This window comes from Scleropages formosus, chromosome 5 (genome assembly GCF_900964775.1).
Source record: "Scleropages formosus chromosome 5, fSclFor1.1, whole genome shotgun sequence".
Taxonomy (NCBI): domain Eukaryota; kingdom Metazoa; phylum Chordata; class Actinopteri; order Osteoglossiformes; family Osteoglossidae; genus Scleropages; species Scleropages formosus.
Window position 1 is genome coordinate 31,019,472 of NC_041810.1, and position 21,005 is coordinate 31,040,476.

Below are 21,005 nucleotides of genomic sequence, written 5' to 3' on the forward strand. Positions count from 1 at the left end.
ATGGACAGGAAGAAAATTGATGCCTTTGAACTATGGTGCTGGCGAAGAATCCAGCGTTTACCTTGAACGGCCTGGAAAACAAATGCGTGGATATTGCAGCAGCTCAAACCAAAGACAGCACTGGAAGCTCAGATGACACGACTTTGACTCTTACTTCGGACACATCATGCGGTGAGAACAGTCAATGGAAAAGGACATTACGATGGGCAAAGTGGAAGGTCAACGTAGAAGAGGAAAGCCAGAAACGCGTGGATTGACACTATTACCACAGCCATGGATGTCTCACTTTCAAGTCTTAGCCGGTTGGCAGAAGACCGGACGCTTTTCAGGACAACTATCCACAGAGTCGCCATGAGTCAACACCGACTCGAAGGCACCTAACAAGAACAAAACAACTTAACACTCTAAGTTGCTTCGGAGAATAAATGATTAAATGTTACCTTAATATTGCTTCGATAAGTAGTGAGTGTTCTGCAACAACTATCGTGAGTACTTCTGATAGTTACGTGATTACTGACAGATATCATCATTGGCATCATTTTGTTTTCACCTGGTTTTACAGCTGTAGTGCCATAACCTATTTCCCATCATTAATAACTGAAAATCTCTATTTTTATTCCCAGTCTCCTGGGAGAAATCTTATGGCCACAAAAGGTGACTTTGTAACCGCAAAAAAATGCATCTTGTTTATTTCACTTGAGTTCAGTTCTTCACTTCTTTTTGATAGCATGTCGAAATCTGGAAAATAAGTCACTGCCATCAAACCTCTGCAGCTATTACAGAACGCAGCTGCACGAGTTGTGTTTGATTTACCAAAGCGTTCCCACGTATCTCCTCTGCTCATTTCTCTGCACTGGCTTCCTATAGCTGCCCGAATCAGATTCAAGACCCTGGTTGTTGTGTACAAATTCATCAACAGAACTGCTCCCAGCTATTTACAGGACTTCATCAACCGCTACATCCCAGTCAGACCCCTTCACTCGTCTACTTCCGCTCACTTGGTGGTCCCGCGCACGAAAGGTAAAGCGCGGAGATTTTTGGTTCTGACTCCGTTGTGGTAGAACAACCTTCCCCTTTCACTCAAAACTGCTGAAACTCCATCTACATTCAAGAAGGGTTTGAAAACTCACCTTTTCCAGACCCATTTAGCCCAAGATCTCCCCAGCTCATGTACGGTGTAAATGTTCATGCACCGCAACTTCACGAGCATCCCCAGATAAGCCTTTATTCAGCTACTACTCTGAAATTGTATGTGATTGTTTGTGTATCTTATAATATTAAAAAAAAAAAAAAAATTGGTAGGAGGATATCAGGATTTGTCTGTCCTATGTTTTATGCACCTACTTGAGGGATGAACATTGGTGCATTAAGTGGAAGGTAACAAACTAGGTTTATCTGAGAGTCACGTGTCTGTAGCCATATCTCTTTCTCTTAATGTGATGCACAAATTGTACTTTTGCTGAAATGTACGTCGCTTTGGACAAAAGCGTCTGCTAAATGAATAAATGTAAATGTAAGTCCATTAGTGAAAGCAAGGGTCTGTCAAAGAGCTGAAAACCACACTGAAGCGGCACCAACAGGAAAAGAGACAACTAAGAGTCATGAGTTTCGGGATACTTTCGCCCTTGAAACCAGGCAACGAGGCACATGTTTGGGCTGCAGCGATGGACTCTTAGTGGGGCACTGGGTCCCCTTTTGTCCCTTATACCCCTTGGCCTTGAGCTCCCCTCCCAGACGTACAAACCGTCTGGGCAGGGCAGACTAGCGACTGGATGACAAGACTCTACAAGAGCATTCAGTTGGCTGCCCCTCTCCCAACCCTCCAACTCTCATTTTCTGCCATATTACGACTGTGCTCAATGGGAGCTACAGTGGGGTCAGTGGCAAGCAGGGCCGTGTTTATTTAGCTGGCCTGCTGGACTCTGGTGCTGTGCTTTATATATGTTTTTCCTCAGCTTGCTCGTCCAAGTCAAGTAGAGCATGGTACCGCGTGCGTGAGCCAGTTCTCGGATCTCAGGACAGAGCGGAACCGAAACTAAAGTGGAGAAGATGTGTGTTGTAGGAGGGTACTAGGGTTGCTTTGTAGGGCAGGGGATGAGAGATGTTCTGTGTTGTGTAGTTCAACAGATGAAACGATGAATAATCACACACTTCAACCAACCCAAAGACCATCCCATGTCCCATTGAGTACCGAGAAGTTCCGTCTTGGAAGGGAACCATTTGCACATTGCAGTCATGCAACTGAACATCATGTACCTCACCTCTTGCACACACACACACACACACACACACACACACACACACACACACACACACAGACACATAGAGCCATGTGCATAAAGCAGCATACACATGAAAACATTAGTTGATGCAAAGTGATGAGTGCATTACATTGTGTTGGAGAGTCTTGCTGTGGTGGTGTTTACTTTGGGTGTCACTGTCATTGTTTTGCAGAGCATGTATTTATTTCAGTACAAGACATATATTAATTATTTCTGTGTATTATATCACATTTGAGCAATCATGAGGTCTGCAACCACTCATTAATTAACAGTAACTTTGCCAGATTATCTTTGCGGTGTCACCCAATTCAACTCTTGGAACCAAAATAGCTTTGCCTCTTCGTTTTGTTGTGTTAAAGGAGAAACAGTTCCATTTCTCAGCTTTGTTCTTTAGCCAGATTTTGACATTGTTTTATTGTGACATTCCCTTGAGTTCCTTCCCACTGGACGACTGTCACACGGAACCGAGGACGCCGGGGCGACTGGACCCAAGTGCTGGATCGTTCGTCAGGAACTAAGGGGTCAGGCGAGTTCTTGTTGTCAGGGACGAGTGAAGAAGCGGTCTATTGGCGGTCAGAGTGAGAGTGAGGATCCATGGATGTGGTCAAGGGATGACGCGAAGGGTTGAAAGCCAGAGAACGGATACAGGAAGCAAGGGACGAGGAAGAGCAGGCCATAGCACAGAGGGACGGTTGTCTCAGCGAGATTCTGCAAGGGAACGGGAGCTGAGGAGGGTCTTTTAAGGGTGCGTGTACTGATTGGTGTCCGGTGCTGTCGTTGTGATGCAGGCCTGGATGTGACAACGACTCTCCACTGATCCTTCTGAGTGACTGGAACATGCATCTTCAGGACACTGAAGCAGATAGTCTTCTAGCAGCTGAACCATCGGTGTCTCAGTGCACAGCCGCTCAAAAGACCAGGAACTATCCTTGTCCTCCCAAAGAACTGTGACTCACAGGCCCTCCTCTAACTCATCTTTATGTTTAAGATCACTTCTTCATCTGCTTTTACTTTAACATCACCCCCTGAGACCTTCTAGCACTGACCCCAATGTAACCTTGTGTCAAAACCTAAAATCCTTCCCTCTTTCCTCACTCTCTTCTGGTGTCCTGTCCTCCCTCCCCTCACTTCCTGATTTCTCCAGCCAGCCCACTGATATTTCCGCCAGTCATTGGTTATCTTTTTTTATTCTTCTTGGATGTGTCTGTCCTTTCACTTCCAGTCCAACATGTGTCTCCTCCAGTTCATCTTGACACCACCAGATCGCTACCAGGTTGTCCCAAAAAAAAAGACATTTTCAGCAGAATTTATTTACTAAACCTTCCAGCTAAATGATGCAGTGCAGTGAAAATGAAAATGGCAACTTTACTCTAAAAAGAAGTCAGTAGTTGGGCTATGGGTGCAAAGATGTCATCTCCCCGTTGGACATCGTTGGACAGCATTGGACAGCGATCAAAGTTCAATGGGCTTATGGGACGGAGGACACGGTGTCTCTGTGTGGCCTCTCTGAGCGCTGTGTCACTGCCAGATGATGCCAGATGTCCGTCCCAGGAATATACACCATTTAAGATGAGTCAGCACCGGGTGTTTTTGGTCTGGCCATGATGGCCTAAACCACCGCAATGTAAACAAATATTTCCAAATGTAAAAAGGGTTTCCTGTCAAAACAGCTACGTAAACATTTGCCTTTTTAAATTATCCAAGACCACAATTTCCAGGAAGAACCAAGTTTGAAATAGCCATTCAGCATATTCTTTGTTGTTTATGATTATTTGTTTTCTTATCTCTGAGGGAAAATGCCGGGACTTAACAAAGTACTTCCAGTAGAGAGAATGTAATTTACAGAAAACCTATAGAAGCAACATCCAGAAATTTTACTGCATGTGATTCTCGATGCAAACCATTTTACATTGTCAAGGGTCTAAGACTGCAAATAGAAATAGACACAAAGTGGCCACACTGGAGACAGGCTTAATATTAATGCGCTGCATTTAGACAGCTGTCTGCTGAACATGCCCTATTCAATATTAGCTGTGCTTCCGTAAAAACACGATATTGGCCCCTTTGCAGCCAGAAATTAGCTTTGTTGTCACTTTTCCTTTCTTTTCCTTTTACAAATCCACCCAAAACACCAGGACACTAGGGTTGAAGGACTTTTCTGATGCTGGCTCATGTTCTGGATCCAGTTTACATTTATTTAGTGGATGCTTTTCTACAAAGTGACTTCCAATGAACTCTATGTAGTGTTATCAGCCCAGACACCTTATTCACCGCGGTGACTTACACTGCTAGATACACTACTTACACTGGGTCACTCATCCATACATCAGTGGAACACACTCTCTCTGTCACTCACATATTATGGGGGAACCTAAACAGCATGTCTTTGGACTGTGGTAGGAAACCAGAGCACCCCAAGGAAACCCACATAGACAGGAGAAAATGCAAACTTCACACAGACTGAAATGGGATCAAACCCACATCCTCTTGCACCACCCATGTGCTCTAAGACAACCGTGCTACTCGCTGTGCCACCGTGCCACTCTGTTTGCACTTGCTGTCAAAACAGATAGCAGGACCTGACTAAAACATCAGCTGGTATGTAATGTGCCCTCTGGAGTTTTTATCGCATCCTTGTACCTTCACTGGGATGACACAGAGCAACAGAGGGTGTGATTCGCAAGCCAGCACGTTTACCCAGGGGCGGGGGGATTCAAGCTACAGGGAACTAGAAAGTTCATAAAGGGCCAGGAGGTCACACATGGCCACCCAAAAACAATCTTTTGTGAGCTCCCTTTCAGTTGAGGCACCGCATTTTTAATCAAATTAAAAAATGGACAAAGGTCTCTGGCTTTATTGAATAGCTCATTGATACTTAATAAATTCCCTGGAACAATGTGGAAGAGAGGCCTATGAGGGAGAACACACAGGGGTTGGGTTATGCAAGGCCTCATCGCCGCGGGTGCAACCTCATTTACTATCCTCTTCCTCCCCAATCTCATGAACAGGGAGCAGGTCATATATTACCTTTACCCCAATATGATCGTCTCCCTGAACGCAGTCGCTCTAAATCAAATGTATGATCTCTGATTTCACTTCTAAAGGCTCCTGAAGAGCTCCAGCATGGTGGAAGGACTTCCCACTGTCCCTCAGAGCTGCTGAATCCCAAACCACATTCAAGAAGAGTCTCAAAACCCATCTCTTTCAGACAACACTCTCTCCTATCCCCATGAACTTCCATTATATAATCGGTTAAAGGGAAAAAAAAAACACTTCTACTCTTCCTATCAATTCTATATGCAGCTTTATGAGCGTACACTCTGTGCACACAGCAAGCATGCGCATGCCTGAACAAAGATTGCAGGCTGCATAAAGGTTTTTCCCATCACATGCTACAGGGGAGGGTCTCATACAATTAGATGTTGCTCTATGCGCCAATTCTTTTGAGTCTAAAATATGGATTGTTGACATTTTTGTGAATTACAGAGGTGATCTACAAAGCAGGCAGCACAGATCTTGCAGTGACTGGCAGCTGGAGGTTCGCCAACGTACTCGCGCTGAAGGCTTGTAGATCCGAGATAGAAGACCACAAGAGCTCACCAACAGACTCAGCTCGCTTCACAGGTCTCGTGGTTAAAGGTTTTCTATCAACCCCGTTTCCTTATTTGGTGCTTTTCCTCCAAAGCAACACTGTTGAGCCATCGATGTAATCATTTGCCCATTCATACAGCTGGGAAATTCCTTACCAGAGTAACTACCGTGCTTAGGGGCACTACAGGAGGAGGAGGGATTCAAACCTGGGTTGTCTGAATCCAAGGGAATACAATATTTGCTAGGTCACAGAAACCATTGGTTGCAACAATCGCAATGACCCGAGTCATTAAAAGGAAAGGTTGGAGCAGGAAGGTGCGTAGCGTCCTCCTGCACAAAGCTCCCGATTCACACCTACATGATTTCCCCAGAAGTACAGAACGGTATTTTACCAGTTTATTTAGGAGAATGTGTAAACGCTTTAATGGGTTCGCTGGAGCAGTTTCAAAGAAACAGTCCCGATCCAACACGACGCTGAGCTGACTTGCCATGTACAGGCACAGTTTTCCAGCATGCCCAAGGCGAAGGCAGCTGTGAGGACTGCCAAAGCTCAGACTCCTCATCTGGGGAGTCATATCCTGCGGCCCAGACAAGGTTTCCCTGACCGTTTTTTAAAAGAGCGCAATTATCTCGGTCCGGGCAGCAAAGGTTCAGAGGCTTTAAAGAAGGAAATAATTAGATAATCGAGAGCTTTAAGTGCTTACCTATAACAAAAGACCAAACACGAAAGCTCCTTAGAAACATGACTGAACATTTCAAACTAATAATTGGAATATAATGTTTTAATAGAATTGCACTCTGAATATATGATTTCAAGGGGAGCACGGAGGTGCGGTGGCGCAGCGGGTTGGACTGGGTCCTGCTATCTGGTGGGTCTGGGGTTCGAGTTCTGCTTGAGGTGCCTTTTGGTGGACTGGCATCCCGCCCTGGGTGTGCCCCCTCCCCATCCAACCTTAGGCCCTGTGTTGCCAGGTTAGGCTCCGGCTCCCCTTGACCCCGTATGGGACAAGCGGTTCGGACAATATATGATTTCACTTGAATTAATACATGTGAATGTTAATCAATTACTTACTTTGTATGACTGATTAAGTTTTAAATTGATTTATTAATATGACTGATTGATTGCTTAATATGACATTATCTCTGATTAATTTATTAATTAATATTAATGAAATAAAATGAATATGAATTAGTGTGTGAGTGACAGAGAGAGTGTGTTCCACTGATGTATGGATGAGTGACCCATTGTAAGTAGTGTATCTAGCAGTGTAAGTCTTTGAGTGCTCTGGTTTCCTCCCACAGTCCAAAGACATGCTGGGTCCACCCATAGTGTGTAAGTGACAGAGAGAGTGTGTGTGTTCCCCTGATGTATGGATGAGTAACAAATTGTAAGTAGTGTATCTAGCAGTGTAAGTCACCGCAGTGAATAAGGTGTGTGGGCTCATAACACTACATAGAGCTCATTGGAAGTCGCTTTGGAGAAAAGTGTCTGCTTAATAAATGTAATGTAATATCTTTATATTTTACATGCAAAACAAGGTGCATATTGGTAAATAAATATTTATTTTAGAAACACTGAGAATGTGAATTCCTAGCAGGTGGCAGGGTGTTTTCTAAGAAGAACCAAGTTTGAAGGCACCTTGCAGCTGAAGGGCCCAGGTCCAAATCACACCTCCTGCTGTAGTACCCTTGAGCAAGGTACTTACCATGAACCGACACAGTACAAATTACCCTGCTGTGTATATGGGTAAGTCGCTGAAAGCTGCTTCGCAGAGAAGCGTCAGCTAAACAAATGTAAATTTTGGAAAGCAGTTATCTTCACACCCACATTCTACTCGTACTTGTTTTTCTAATGAGTCATCCGTTCAATAGTTGAAATGTGTCCTTCCAGAGTAGATGTGCCAGATACAGCCCCATGCCACGCTAGCGATCACATCCCGGTCCCAGTTTAGCAGGTGTCGGATCTGATGACGCCTGAAGATTCGCGGCATCGGCGTCAAGCCCTCAGGATGGATGAAGACCCCTAAGTTGAGCCTTTCTAAGTCTGGAGTCACTTTGGCGTGAAGGTTGAGTTCGAGCCCCAGTTGACATTCAGGGATGGAGCTGAAAGAACCTGCTTGCCTGTCCCTCCTTGGATGCAGGGATATCATAGTTCCACAGCTCCCAGCAAACCACAGGGTATCTGTTCTTCCAGCTCAGATCTTCATCGATCAAACTATCTACTGTAGCGACTGAACTAATCACAAAATCCAAATGAAGCTGAACAAAGCGAGCAATTGCTGCAATTTTTATGAACTGATTTAATGATAAGCTTTAAATGCTTTTTAAAATATTTTGAGTTTACATGAATGATACACATTCACATTGAAACTGCTTCTCCCAAGCAGGGTTGCGGCGATCTGGAGCCTAACCCGGCAATGCAGGGCGTAAGGCCAGAGAGGGAGGACACACAGCCAGGATGGGACGCCAATCCATCACAAGGCACCCCAAGCAGGACTCGAACCCCAGACCCACGAGAGAATGGGACACAGCCAAGCCTGCTGTGCCACTGTCCCCCCTAAGGAATAATACAGTTTATTTTAATTAATCCGTTAGTAATTTTTTTTATCCCTGAAACAGTTAAACAGGCTACAGTTTAAACAGCCAAGTTAGGCACAGATAGAGACAGTATAATTTATTGTGAAAAGTGCACCAGTATCAGCTGGCAATTTAATCAGACTTGATTCTGTAAAGTATTTAAGAATTTGGATGTTTTTGAGGCATTTTTTATAATAAGAGAGGTCATATTTACTGGTGTTACTGCATTAACAGTGCAGTTAAATCACATAATGGGTGCTTAACAGTACCAACGTAAGGAAATAAATGGTGGTGCAGAAAATCATTAGGTTTTTTTTTTTTTTTTGCTCTTTTGCTCTTCATTCTGGTCTCTAATTACTAATGTTTTCATAAATTCAGATTGTTCCACAGTGTCACCAGGGGTTTGCCGTAGCAGTCTGCATGGCAGTCCTAATTACAATTATTTTACGTAATTTTTACCACTTTTGGAACGAAAGCTAGATTTGCGGGCTTTTCACGGAAAATCAAAGAAAACTGCACATGGAAATACAAACACTCACCCCCTTCATTACTCCATCTCCTAATTTCTACAGGTTTTTCATTTATATGGTCCATAATTAATACCACTTATCATTAATCAACTGTGACACGTCATGGCAGCGTGGCTGAGACATTTTTTTTAAACTGCACTAAGCAGCTGTGCAAGAGACTCTGAGATGTATTGCATTGTGGGAACCGTGTACCCACGCTCTCAGGTGCGCGCTGGTGATTCATATTTCCATGTTACTTTTTTTTTGTGCATCATTTAAGGTTACTTTGCGGTGAACTTTGGATGGGGTTGCAACAAAGGTGAATTCTCCATTTAAGGAATAATGGAATAAGTAATTTCGTTATTTGGTCTTTTTTCAGGAAAAAATCAGGACCAGATTACGACTAATAGAATACTTTAAGCCAATGATGAATGTGTATGAGAAATAAATAGCGGTTTCCCATGAGAGATTTTACCTCTGGATCATGCCTTTTAATCCTGAATTAAACAGCCCTGCAAACAAATAGACTATATGGATGCTGGGGAGTCACACCAATGCAGAAGTGGATGTTTGAGCCCAAAGCTCGTAAGACATTTGTTAACCATCACATGTAACCAATTAGCAATGACTGTCAAACTGTGTAGTAAACAGGTATTAACAACAAAATATTTCAGTTTCATGTGACATTTGCATTAATACTGCTATGGAAATTGTCCTCCTAAATAACTTTGATCAAGCTCCAGAAATATGATCAATTCCTGCACGGGAACGTGGGTCTCATTTTATTCTTCATTCCATCCGAATTCTTGTTAATTTCACGGGATTACAGAAAATCTTTGATTTTTTGTTTTCCACCTAATAATCAAAAAAGTGTTTGAATTAAGTCCTTTCAGCAGATTTGGTTTTTAACCGTTAAAGAATTTCAAGCTACATTCACCACACTTGTTGATCTCAAAATAATCTTGTTGACCAAAGGCCTGGACACCGGTGGTTGACGTGGCGCACGAGGGTGGCAGCTTTCCCAGGACTAATCAGTCCAAGTGTGAATCAGAGCGAAACCGCGGTCCTACACGAGTTTAGAGGTGCAGGCAGGAATGGGTTTTGTAGCCACGCCCACTTAGATGGATAAACCACGAGGTGGTGGGGAGGAACTTACCTGTCAGCCGCATGTCACACAAATCCCCGAACCAGCTGATGTGCATTACTCACAATCCCTCGTTCAGTGAGACACCCCACAGGGAACACAAGGCATGACTGTTTACATAAATGCCTCTCCCGCCTGGGGTCGAATTCAGCGCTCCGTAACGGGTGCAGCGCTGTGCCAGCTGGCGTTCGCGTGCTCCCCACCCACCTGAAGATCTGGTTGTACAAAGCACATAGTAGTTTTGTAACCAGCCTCACCCTGAGCAAAACTCTGTTCTCCAGAAAGTGGCTTATCATGCATAAATCTAAAATTTAAAAAAAAAAAAAAAAAAATTAAAAATTAACTTCCACACACAGCTTCTTAGGTGATGTTTCAGTCCAATATCACCGTTTCTGGCCGTGCACATCCGACAGTGGCAGAGCTTACTTTTCTCACTAGCTTGGGATCAGAGAAGTTGCACTGGAAATGTTTGAGTTTTACCTGTCAGGTAGATGTCAGCAGTTGGTTTGGCGTTGCTCCCTGTTCAATCCCCGCTCAGTCTGTGTGTAGTTTGCATGTTCTCCCCGTGTCTGCGTGGGTTTCCTCCCACAGTCCAAAGACATGCTGTTCAGGTTTGCCCATAGTGTGTGAGTGACAGAGAGTGTGTGTGTGTTCCACTGATGTATGGATGAGTGACCCAATGTAAGTAGTGTATCTAGCAGTGTAAGTCACCATGGTAAATAAGGTGTGTGGGCTCATAACACTACATAGAGTTCATTGGAAGTTGCTTTGGACAAAAGCATCTGCTAAATGTAAATGTTTCTAGTGACACTGGACAAGCTTTCAACAAATATGAAAAACCCCATACAATTGGAACTGTAAAGAGTTCAAGTGTCAGTGTGTATCTAAACTATCTTGCTTTTAAGCACACTCAGCACTAACCAATGTTAAACTTTGAAAGCCAATTTTTCAAATACATTTCCTACTGTATTTATTAGCACAAACAGGAATAACACTTCACAAAATCAGAGGCATTTCCCCAGCTTTGACAGCACTAAATATTTACATCATAAGAGGAAAAAAATAACATGCTCGTTATACATATATATATATAAATTCAATGTATAATTTCATAAATCTTCATATACATGAAATCTGTTAGTTTAAATTATCTTACTTTACTATGCAGTTCTCCACAGATCTACAAGTTTACAAAGGGAAGATACACAATTCACATTTCAGTTATAAACAAAGACTACACTACGCACACTGAATTGTGTCATCTGTTACACGCAATACCTAGAGATCATGCTCCTCAAAACATTCCCCCCATCGACACAAATACACCTTTTTTTAATGTACTCGGCAAGTTGTATAAAATAAATACCGCCAACATTTTATCAATTTATCTGAAATGCCATTTCAGCTTTGTTTCACATGACATTTTCCCTTTTGCCCACTAGGCCTTCTATATCTCTACATAAAAGATGGATGCAGAGGGCATGTATGCCTTCAAACCAAAGCAACAATGCAAGCTCTGCTGGAAAATCATGTCACACAAACCCGATTTCTGCTCCAACAATACACCAATGAAGCCATTTTTTGTAAAAGGGAGACATGACAAAGAGTACATTAACCAGAAACAATCACTAACCCCCCCCATTACATACAATTTATTATGCTGTGCATTAGAGATGTATTTGGTGGAAAACCTTCCCTGGATTAGCCACCCAACCCATAAAGGAAGTGTTTCGGTGTCAGCGCTAGGAGGTGCTGCACTTCCAGCTCTGAACATGAAGAGCTGTTCTTTCGATTCACTTGGATCTCTAAGCTTCCACAGCGGCCGCCACGATGGTGGCAGCAAGCAGTCATGGAGCGGGGGAGGTGTGTGATCGTGCCAGGGACTGCAGGACCACAGAAGCAACTCATGAAGAGTGCCCAAATCTCTATATGCCGCTGGCTGTTGTGTGGGGGCGACAAGAACATGTTATAGATACCAAAGAAACAACACTGTGCGTCAGCACTGGGGCCCGAGGCTTTGCTGTTTGGACACTTTGCAAGTGCCAATGCTAAACCACTATGTGGGGGGGGGGGGGGCACAGGATGCCTGAGCTTCGGCTTCACCATGAAAAATACAGCAAAAATTAACATAGAAGGTCAAAACTAAATATTTTCTTCTCATTGGTTCAAAAACGAAGTGGGGAAATTAAGAGCAGCAAGAAACTGCAAACACTCTTTTTAGAGTCGACACCATCCAATCTGACTCGGGGGGTTCAGAAGATGGTTTGTGGTTGCCGATGTTGATGTGGGGGTGTTAGGAAACCCAGACATAGCTGATAATGTTGCCATGGAGGGTTAAAATATGGTGATCGAGTCGCTGATGTTGAAAAGCAGTGACAAGGAAGGAATGAAGCGACGGAGATGTGATCTGGCTGCTGCCATGGAATTAGAAGATAGGAATGTAGTTGTCAATCTTGGCCCGGTGCCTCTGGGCGATGCATTCGGCAATCCATACGATATTGCGGCACTCCTGCTCCTTCAGTTTGACGTAGGCGTAAAAGACACTAAAGTGGAACTGGTTGAGGAAGGCCAGCTTGTTGAGCTTCACCTGCAAGAGGATGGTTACACACCATGAAGCTCACCCTAGTTGCGCACAAAGAGTAGCAGGACAGACCAGCAATGTCTATGAACAGTTACACCATTATTATACCACCCTGTACAAGCAGATATTGCAACTGTAAATGATATAGTGGTCTGATCATCTACTTTTGGAGGTGGAAGGTTCAAATCCCACCTCTCACTGTACTACCCTTGGGCAAGATACTCAACCTAAATTTTGCCAGTAAAAATGACTCAGCCGTATAAACGCGCAATCATTGCAAGTAGGAGAAGTTTCCTTGGAGAAACGCATCAGCTAAATGAATAAATGTAGGCTAACAAAAAAAATTCACCTGCAGCCATAACCAAGAACTCACTACATAAAGCATACTATGCCCCTCATCTGCCAATAATCTAAAAGTACTTCATTATTATGAAAAGTTCAGCAATGCTTCCTTGTGCCTTTTATCATTTTTTTTTAAAACCAGGACAGCATGTGTAAGGCTTACTTGCAGAATTACAAACAGCACAACACCTCACACAATGTGCATAACAACGGACAGAAAACCACGCTGCTCACCTCATGCTCAAAAAATCGGTCTTCGAGAGTTTTATCTCCTGGGTTGCTGCCCGCACCTTCAAACAAGAGCTTGTATTCCTGAAAGACATAAATGTTTGTATAAAATTGCCAAACCGCAGCTGAGACAAGCAACCAAAACCACAGTAAGTAGCTGGATCAATCACTAAAGCGACTAAAAAAAAATAAAAGACAGTAATGAAAAGAGGTGCCATAGAAATCAGCCTATTTCCTAGGTGCACAACAAAGTAAACAGAAATGAAAAGCAGCGTGCAGTCTGGATTTCACAAGTGTGCTAGTGGAGTTGTGCCCGTGCATGGCAGAAGTGCAACACTGCACTCACGGGGTAGTACTCGGCCACGGCCTTCACTTGTTCATAGTCATCTGCACGTGCCAGCTGGGCCAGGCCCTCGGGGTACAGCTTGCCGCAGTGGGGAAACAACTTGGCGCGGTCCTCCTTGGACAGCTCCGTGCCAAACGAGTTGATGGTGATGATGAAGGCCCTGCGGTCCGCTTCAAACTGCCCATCGGCACAGAACACACAGGACGGCAGTTATGTGTCAGGTATCTTGAGAAGTTTACAAGAGCAGAAATACCAAGTAAAAGAAAAAGTGACGCTCACTTCAAGAATAGGACACATTGTATCTGCTGTGGTCCCTCCCAGCGAGGAGCAGAACTTGTAGAAGGACTCCAAATATGCCTGCAAAATCAAAGCACTGCAATCTCAGATACACTGCAACTAAACCTGTTTGACATTATCTTACATTTAAGTTTACGCTGTTGTTATGCATTTTTATGAAGAACCCAGACCTATAACTTTGCGCAATTTGCCACTGAAATACTGTTCACATTACTTACTCCTCACCTTATAAAGGGTATTCCTTATGATCTCAATGTTCATCTCATCCAAGTCCTGCTCAGATATGCAATCCTGAAAGAACGCAGCTGTATTAAAATAAAAAGGAAAAAAGATGTAAGAGAAACAATCTGTAGCAACAAACCTCAAGGCCAAATGGGGAAACACCTGGCAGGGCAGGTTGAAGCAACTGCCATTTGTGACGTTACAACCTGAAAACCAGACTGAAGGCCAACAGCACACCTGCCAGTTGAGACATTACAGGCCATGTTGAAACAACCCAATTTTGCAGCGCCATCTTGTGTTAAAAGATGGCTTTTTCATTTCAGTCATCAATTTGTTCATGTTCAAAATTAATAAAGTTCAAATAAAAAGTCTTAGTGTTCTTTTGCACTTAAGGGTCTCGAAAGCAGTCTTCTGTACCTGAAGTTCTGTTTGATGTGAAATTACTTAGTTTAATTCTATTCTTGGAAAAAAAATATCTGAAGTTATAAATGTAAATGTTAGAGCTTTATCCCAGACTTTTACAGAACCTAACCGGTAAAATAAATGAGGATCAAACCTCTACATCTCTTAATATTGAGAAGGTAAGAAAACTTTAAAAGGGTGTAATTACATTTTCAGACATTAACTGTGGGGGAGAAACTAACAATTGTATCCTAGAAAATGTTTCATCATTTTGCCTTGGAAGCCAAAAAATATTGCTAAGTGAAAATACCACGATAACTGCCCAATCTCTCGACAAAAGCAATGCCCATAAACTGATTGCACTTACAGAATATTCCATAACCATAAACTGAAACTTTTTTCTTTGAGCACACTTAAGGACAAGTAGCACTTACATTTATTCAGCAGACGCTTTTCTCCAAAGCAACTTCCAACGAACTCTACGTAGTGTTATCAGCCCACATACCTTATTCACCGTGGTGACTTACACTGCTAGACACACTACTTACAATGGGTCACTTATCTATACATCAGTGAAACACACTCTCTCTGTCACTCACACACTATGGGGAACCTGAACAGCATGTCTTTGGACTGTGGGAGGAAACCAGAGTACCTGGAGAAAACCCACATAGAGACGGGGAGAACATGCAAATTCCACACAGACTAAGCAAGGATCGAACCCACGTCCTCTCGCACCACCCAGGCGCTGTGAGACAGCAGTGCTACTCGCTGTGCCACTGTGCCTCCCCATTTGAGCACCACCCAATATCAACGCATTCCAAAGTTTCTAAATACATTTTCAGTGGTTTTACCTGTCTTTACTTTGTTCAGTCAAGAAATTCTGTGACCGAAGTCAGTTAAACACAACGAAGCAGCCAAGTCACTGGCTGCATAATTTACTCCAGAACTGGTTATTACGTGGCCGCTGTTCTGTTTTATTGAGCGTTTCTGTTTCAACTTCCATAAAGTACTTGAATATATTTGACTCTTGCGCCACTTTTGTCATTAGGTATTAGTTATGAGAAGGGGAAGTGAAGGAGTAGCACAATGCAGGGAGGGTGGTGTGCAATGTTTTGCAGATTTTCCAGAGAAATCTTTCAGTGCCGTTTATCACAACTATATCAAAAACCTTTATAGAAATTAACCAGCAAATAAAGTCATGTTTTAGACTGCACAGCTGAAAGTGGTCACATGGTAACAAAACATTTACATTATGAATCAGTTACTTCTTACTAGCCAGTAAAACACTGTTGGGATATGAACTTTAAAATATGTTCTCCAACTCAAACTCCCTTCTCTACTCCTGCTTCATTCTCCTTTGGCACCTGATGGGATACAGTGTGGTGTTCCTCCTGCACACGTATGAAACAGAACACAAGATACTGCACAAGAGGCTATATAAAAATAACAAAAAAAATTATGTAATTAAGTGGACTGTAACGATGCTTGTGGTTAAATAGTGACAAACCAGCACCATATCCAGAGCGAACCCTGTACCACATTCTGCTTCCAGGATAGAGGAACACAGAGGCTGCATTGTACGAGCTCTTAAAGAACATAGTGTTAGTATATTTTTGATTTGTTAGAGCTCTAACTGATGTGATTAAATCCAAGTATTAAACTGTGTTTCTACGCTTTTATTGACTGCAGTCTTTGGAATAAGAGACATTTCCGAGTCGAGAACAGACTTCCAGTCCTAACTGTTCGCAAACTAGGGTACGCGTAAATAAAATGAAGTTTATGTTATTATTTTCAAGATCAGATACAGAACTGTCTAGTGGTGACAGGGGAAATATATAACTTACCAAGGGGTGTGTCCACCAAGATGGCATTGTAGAGCTCTGCAGGTGTCTGGGCGATGTTCACCGCCTCCATCTGCTCAAAGCTGCCCAGCGGGTGGCACTTGGGCACAAGTTCTGAGATGGCGCGCTGGTGCAGGGTGCCCGTGATGAGCAGGATGACATTGTCGATCATGTAGCTGTAGCTGTGCAGCCAGAGGGCGATTTACTGCAAGTGCTGTCATAACGCTAACATAACCTTGACAACATAACACCTCTTGGTTTCAAATTAAACTAACGGCATATCAGGAATTGACATCACTGGTTGTCCAGCTTTCCAGGACAGATAGTTTCCTTAGTCAGACACGTAGACTCTTTCTGATGTTATGAACAGATGGAAATCTGACACAAAATGACGACCATAAAGAAACCATGTGATGTCATTAATTGCATCATCTGCATTTACATTTCAAAATCGATTTTCCAGTGGAAAAAGAATAGTCACCCCTTCACATTTGCAAGGGTCAGGGGCAGAAGACCCCCACGAATGTGAAAATTTTCAAATACTTGCGCAAATCTGTCTTGCTTCTTGATATACGCAACGGTTGACTCATTTATCCCGCAATGGCGACAAACCGCACTCGCAGACTTTCCACTACGAAGCACATCTAGCAATTCCACCTTTTGTGTCAGAGTCATCACGGTCTTCTTCCTCTTAGGAACACTTTCAGCACTATGTTTCGGACCCATTATTTAAAATGTAACGTTAACGGCACTGAAAAGTTTAAAAGTTACCACGAGAAACGCGAGATTCCACGGTCACAAAGACAGCTAGAACACGTGAGTGAGGCCGGTTGCCGAGACAAAGATGCGCGGCAAACCCAAGCCAAGATACATACATCCCGCAGTTCTTCTGGTGCAATCTTTTATGAAACAGGTAAAATGTACCACCCATGTGGACAATCAAATCTATGTCAAGCTCTAATATAAAATTATACTGGAAGATGACAGCAAACTGTCAAGCAATCTTTTGTAACAATGAGGATTTAATGTTGGTTATTGGACATGCTACGACATATACAAATTTTCACCTTTGGTACAGGAAAAAGACTGAAAACTATATTTTCAGCTTACATGACATTTTAGGCCAGAAGATTTCAGAGGAGAAGCACACACTTCAACAAGAAAAGGATTAGTGAAGAGAGCTGCCTTGTTTGAGATACACAACGCTGTGCGTTCTACTCCCTGACGGTGCAGGTTTAGAGGAACCGTTTCTACGACTTCTGCTCCTTTCGGGTTTTCTCGACTTACGTAATGAAGTCCATGAAGCTGGCGAGCGGCTCATAGGACTGGTTCCTCATGTGGCGGAACTCCACCACCATCTTCTCCTTCAGCTTGTCATCGATGACGGACACCGTCAGGGGTGACGCCTCGTTGGCCAGGAAGCTACCATAGTCTGTGCTCTGCAGGTGGAGCTTGAGGTCTGTTGAAAGGGAGGAGATGCTTGTGACAGCGGCATCATGGCTGCTCCAGACCCCCTTCACCACCAACATACACAACTTAGCAACCAGACAAGAACAGACAGGGACATCTGCTCAGGATACATCAGTCCAACACTGGGCGAACGTGAGAGCACCCAACCTCCTGAACAGCAGGCCGCGCAGGGTCTTACCATCAAAACATCCCAAGTTCAAACCGCCAGTCCTGCCACAGTACCCATGATCAAGGTACTTACTCTAAATACACACACAATAAATGGAAGCAGTCGCTGAGAAGTTGATTAATACTATGCCACCTTGGACAAAAGTCACCAGCCAATTAACAGTTAACTGCCATCTTCTACCCATTAATGTCTTGTGGGTTATGGTTACATATTTATCCATGTATCAAATGCTTTCGCAGAAGCGATGTACAGCCCAGGGTAAAATACAGTGTTATGAAGAAGCACAGCGAGGACAGAACCTTTCAGCGCTGAACATCAGCTCCTCAACATACAAAGAGCTGGGAGCAGGAGCCTTTAACTCGCTTTGTTCGGAACTCAAATTGCACCGGGAGGCCTACATCAATGTGAGTATCGCTAATTTCTCCAGATTTCTTCACCGGTTAGGTTCTGCAAAACTCTTATAAACCGTTTCCGGGGGGCAAATCACTGTGTAAAGCCATAGGAAAACGCTGTCATTTAAATATAAACCGTAGATAGATGGTCGCATCTCGAAAAGTCGTAACTCGGGCCTTGCTATTAAGGAGGTGAATTCTTCACAGCAACATAACACCTGCGACAAACACAACGAGGCACAAATAATAAACGCGTTATCGAGCGCGTAACGTGAATGCGAAGCGATGTATTTCGTATGAAAGCGGGTTGGACGGGAGGCTCCGCAGACTCTGAGGCAGCAGCAGGCAGACGGACATTCGGCGCCGCTCTTCCGATACACTTGCGGAGAAACAGGACTGAGGACGAAACCGTCGTTTGTCCATAACACCGAACCCGTCAGGAGCTTTAAAAAAAATACTACTAGTAGTGTAGCGACTACACAGGGTGGCAGCTTCGGAACTGCGGACGGGTTCGAACGAGCACCCGAGGCCTGTGTCAGTGTGTGTGGGCCCGCAGCCGCCCGCCGCCGCGCCGGCACTCACCCTCCAGCGTCTCGCACTGCACCAGATTCAGGTAGTCGGCCTGAGTCAGGATTCCGGCCTTGAACCCGCGCACCAGTCCCTCCAGGTAGCCGTTATCCACGTTAAAGTAGAGCTCCGGGAACACGGACATGACGGCGGAGTTGAAGCAGCGTCGACTGTTCCGACCGGGAAGCGAAGGGCAGCGGGGCTCCGACGGGTCCTTCTGCGCTGGAAGCGATCCGGCTCTCGGCGAAGCGGCGCGCTCACGTGACCGCCTCGTGTCATGTGAGCGCAGCGTGACGGCCGTACGTGCCCTGACGTGCTCGTGCACGGATGCCTTCCGTTTTTCTCATTCTACGTCGTCGGTTGCGCTTTTTTATATAGATTCGTAGCTTGTCGTTTGAGAAAAGCGTCTGCTAAAAATATACATGTATGTAAACACTACTCCAAGCCGATGAACAAGCCCCGGACGCTTCGCGTCTCTGATGGCACCCCAAATTCCACATCTCACTGTAACAGCCGGCTAAATAAAGAGTAGGCTGAGATGTAACGACGTCTCAAAGACAGAACCAGCAACAATTCTAGGATACCATGCGTTACTAGCCCACACACATTATTTACCAAGGTGACTTACACTGCTAGATACACCTCTTACATAGTTACAATGGGTCACTCATTCATACATCAGGGAACACACTCAGTCTGTCACACTATATGGAACCTTCACCTTGTGTGTGAATGTTAATAACAGTTTCAAGTACTTGTGATTTGATTGTAGTGGTGATCTCTGTTTATTTGTACTTGTTTTTTGTAGTAATTTAAGGCTGCTGGTTCTCAGTTTTGGTTGTCTTTTTAAGTTTATTGTATTTATCCGTGGCTGTAATAAAGTTTGGCACGCAAAAGTCTTGTCACATCTTTCTATCCTGTACATACCTAAACAAAGTAGGGCACAATAATGAAAAAAAGGCATGTGAGAGAAGAACAAATTAAGTCGGAGATACTGGAAGGTCACATTAGGACTCTAGAACAAAGTCCTCCGTTTATAACGGGTTGCGCTCCTCGCAGCACGTGACCGCCTCCTGGCATACGTCACTTCCTGCTGTCGTTGCTGGGTGCCCCACGTGAGTGCTGAGCAGCGTAAAGAGCGCTGTTTTCGGTGACGCTTCCAGCGCTTCTATAGTGATCCTGTCCAAAAATTCACTGAGGCTCGGAGAACTACACGAGGATTTTGCTTGAGAAAATGTGCTTATGTGATATGAAGCGAGGCACTGAGAATACATTAAATTTGAAGACTTCCTAGATTGTGGTAGTACTGAGCATGAGGATTGCCTTGATTTCAAGAATTATGTATGAATGTAGAACACAGTCTGTTGCTGCATCAGAAATGCCCTAGGACACGTGACTAACATGGTTTAGTTAGTGGTTTAATTATGTGCCATTTTAGTACCTTGAGAAGATCCAGGGTGAGTGGATCCAGCAGCAGATGTAAAAGTTAGTGTATCTAGTTATGTAAGCTGGCTTGGTCAAGGGCATCAACTATTTATGAATTAAATAACATTTTTTTTTAATTCTGATATTTACTGTAAACTGTGCTTTAGGATAGTGGGGGGCGCAGAAGCGCGGCGGGCTTGGCCGTGGCCTGCTCTCTGGGGGGCCTGGGGTTCGAGTCCTGCTTGGGGTGCCCTGCACTGGGCTGGCATCCCGCCCAGGGTGTGTCCCCTCCCCCCTCAGCCCTGCACAAGCAGTTGTATACATTGTCATGGGATTTCTGACACATGTTTGCCAGCAGACACAAGTTTTTCCAGATGCATAAACATAGGAATCATCTTACAAAATCTACCAGGTATTCAAGTTCAGTTTGGTAAACAAACACCAGAAATTGTCATTTTAAACAGAAAACAATTACATAATAACTTGAACAAAGTGTATCTATAGATACATAATTTAATTTTTTTCTAAAAAGTGTGAGGTTCAAAATTAAAAGGTATACAGCTTTCTAAGCAATCATAATCACTTATCCAAAATATTCTTCAATTCCAGAATGCACA

General features: G+C 43.8%; 1 protein-coding gene across 1 annotated transcript; it reads right to left on the reverse strand.

Moving 5' to 3' along the window:
- Nucleotides 1-11,140: 11,140 nt before the first annotated feature.
- On the reverse strand, nt 11,141-19,227 carry atp6v0d1 (ATPase H+ transporting V0 subunit d1). The gene is made up of 8 exons (XM_018742186.2): nt 18,979-19,227; nt 17,653-17,824; nt 16,369-16,547; nt 14,123-14,202; nt 13,880-13,957; nt 13,601-13,777; nt 13,261-13,338; nt 11,141-12,690 (listed from the first exon to the last, which is right to left on the reverse strand). The coding sequence occupies exons 1-8, from the start codon at nt 19,106-19,108 to the stop codon at nt 12,529-12,531; spliced, it is 1,056 nt and encodes a 351-aa protein (XP_018597702.1). The 5' UTR covers nt 19,109-19,227; the 3' UTR covers nt 11,141-12,528.
- Between the last annotated feature and the right edge of the window lie 1,778 nt (nt 19,228-21,005).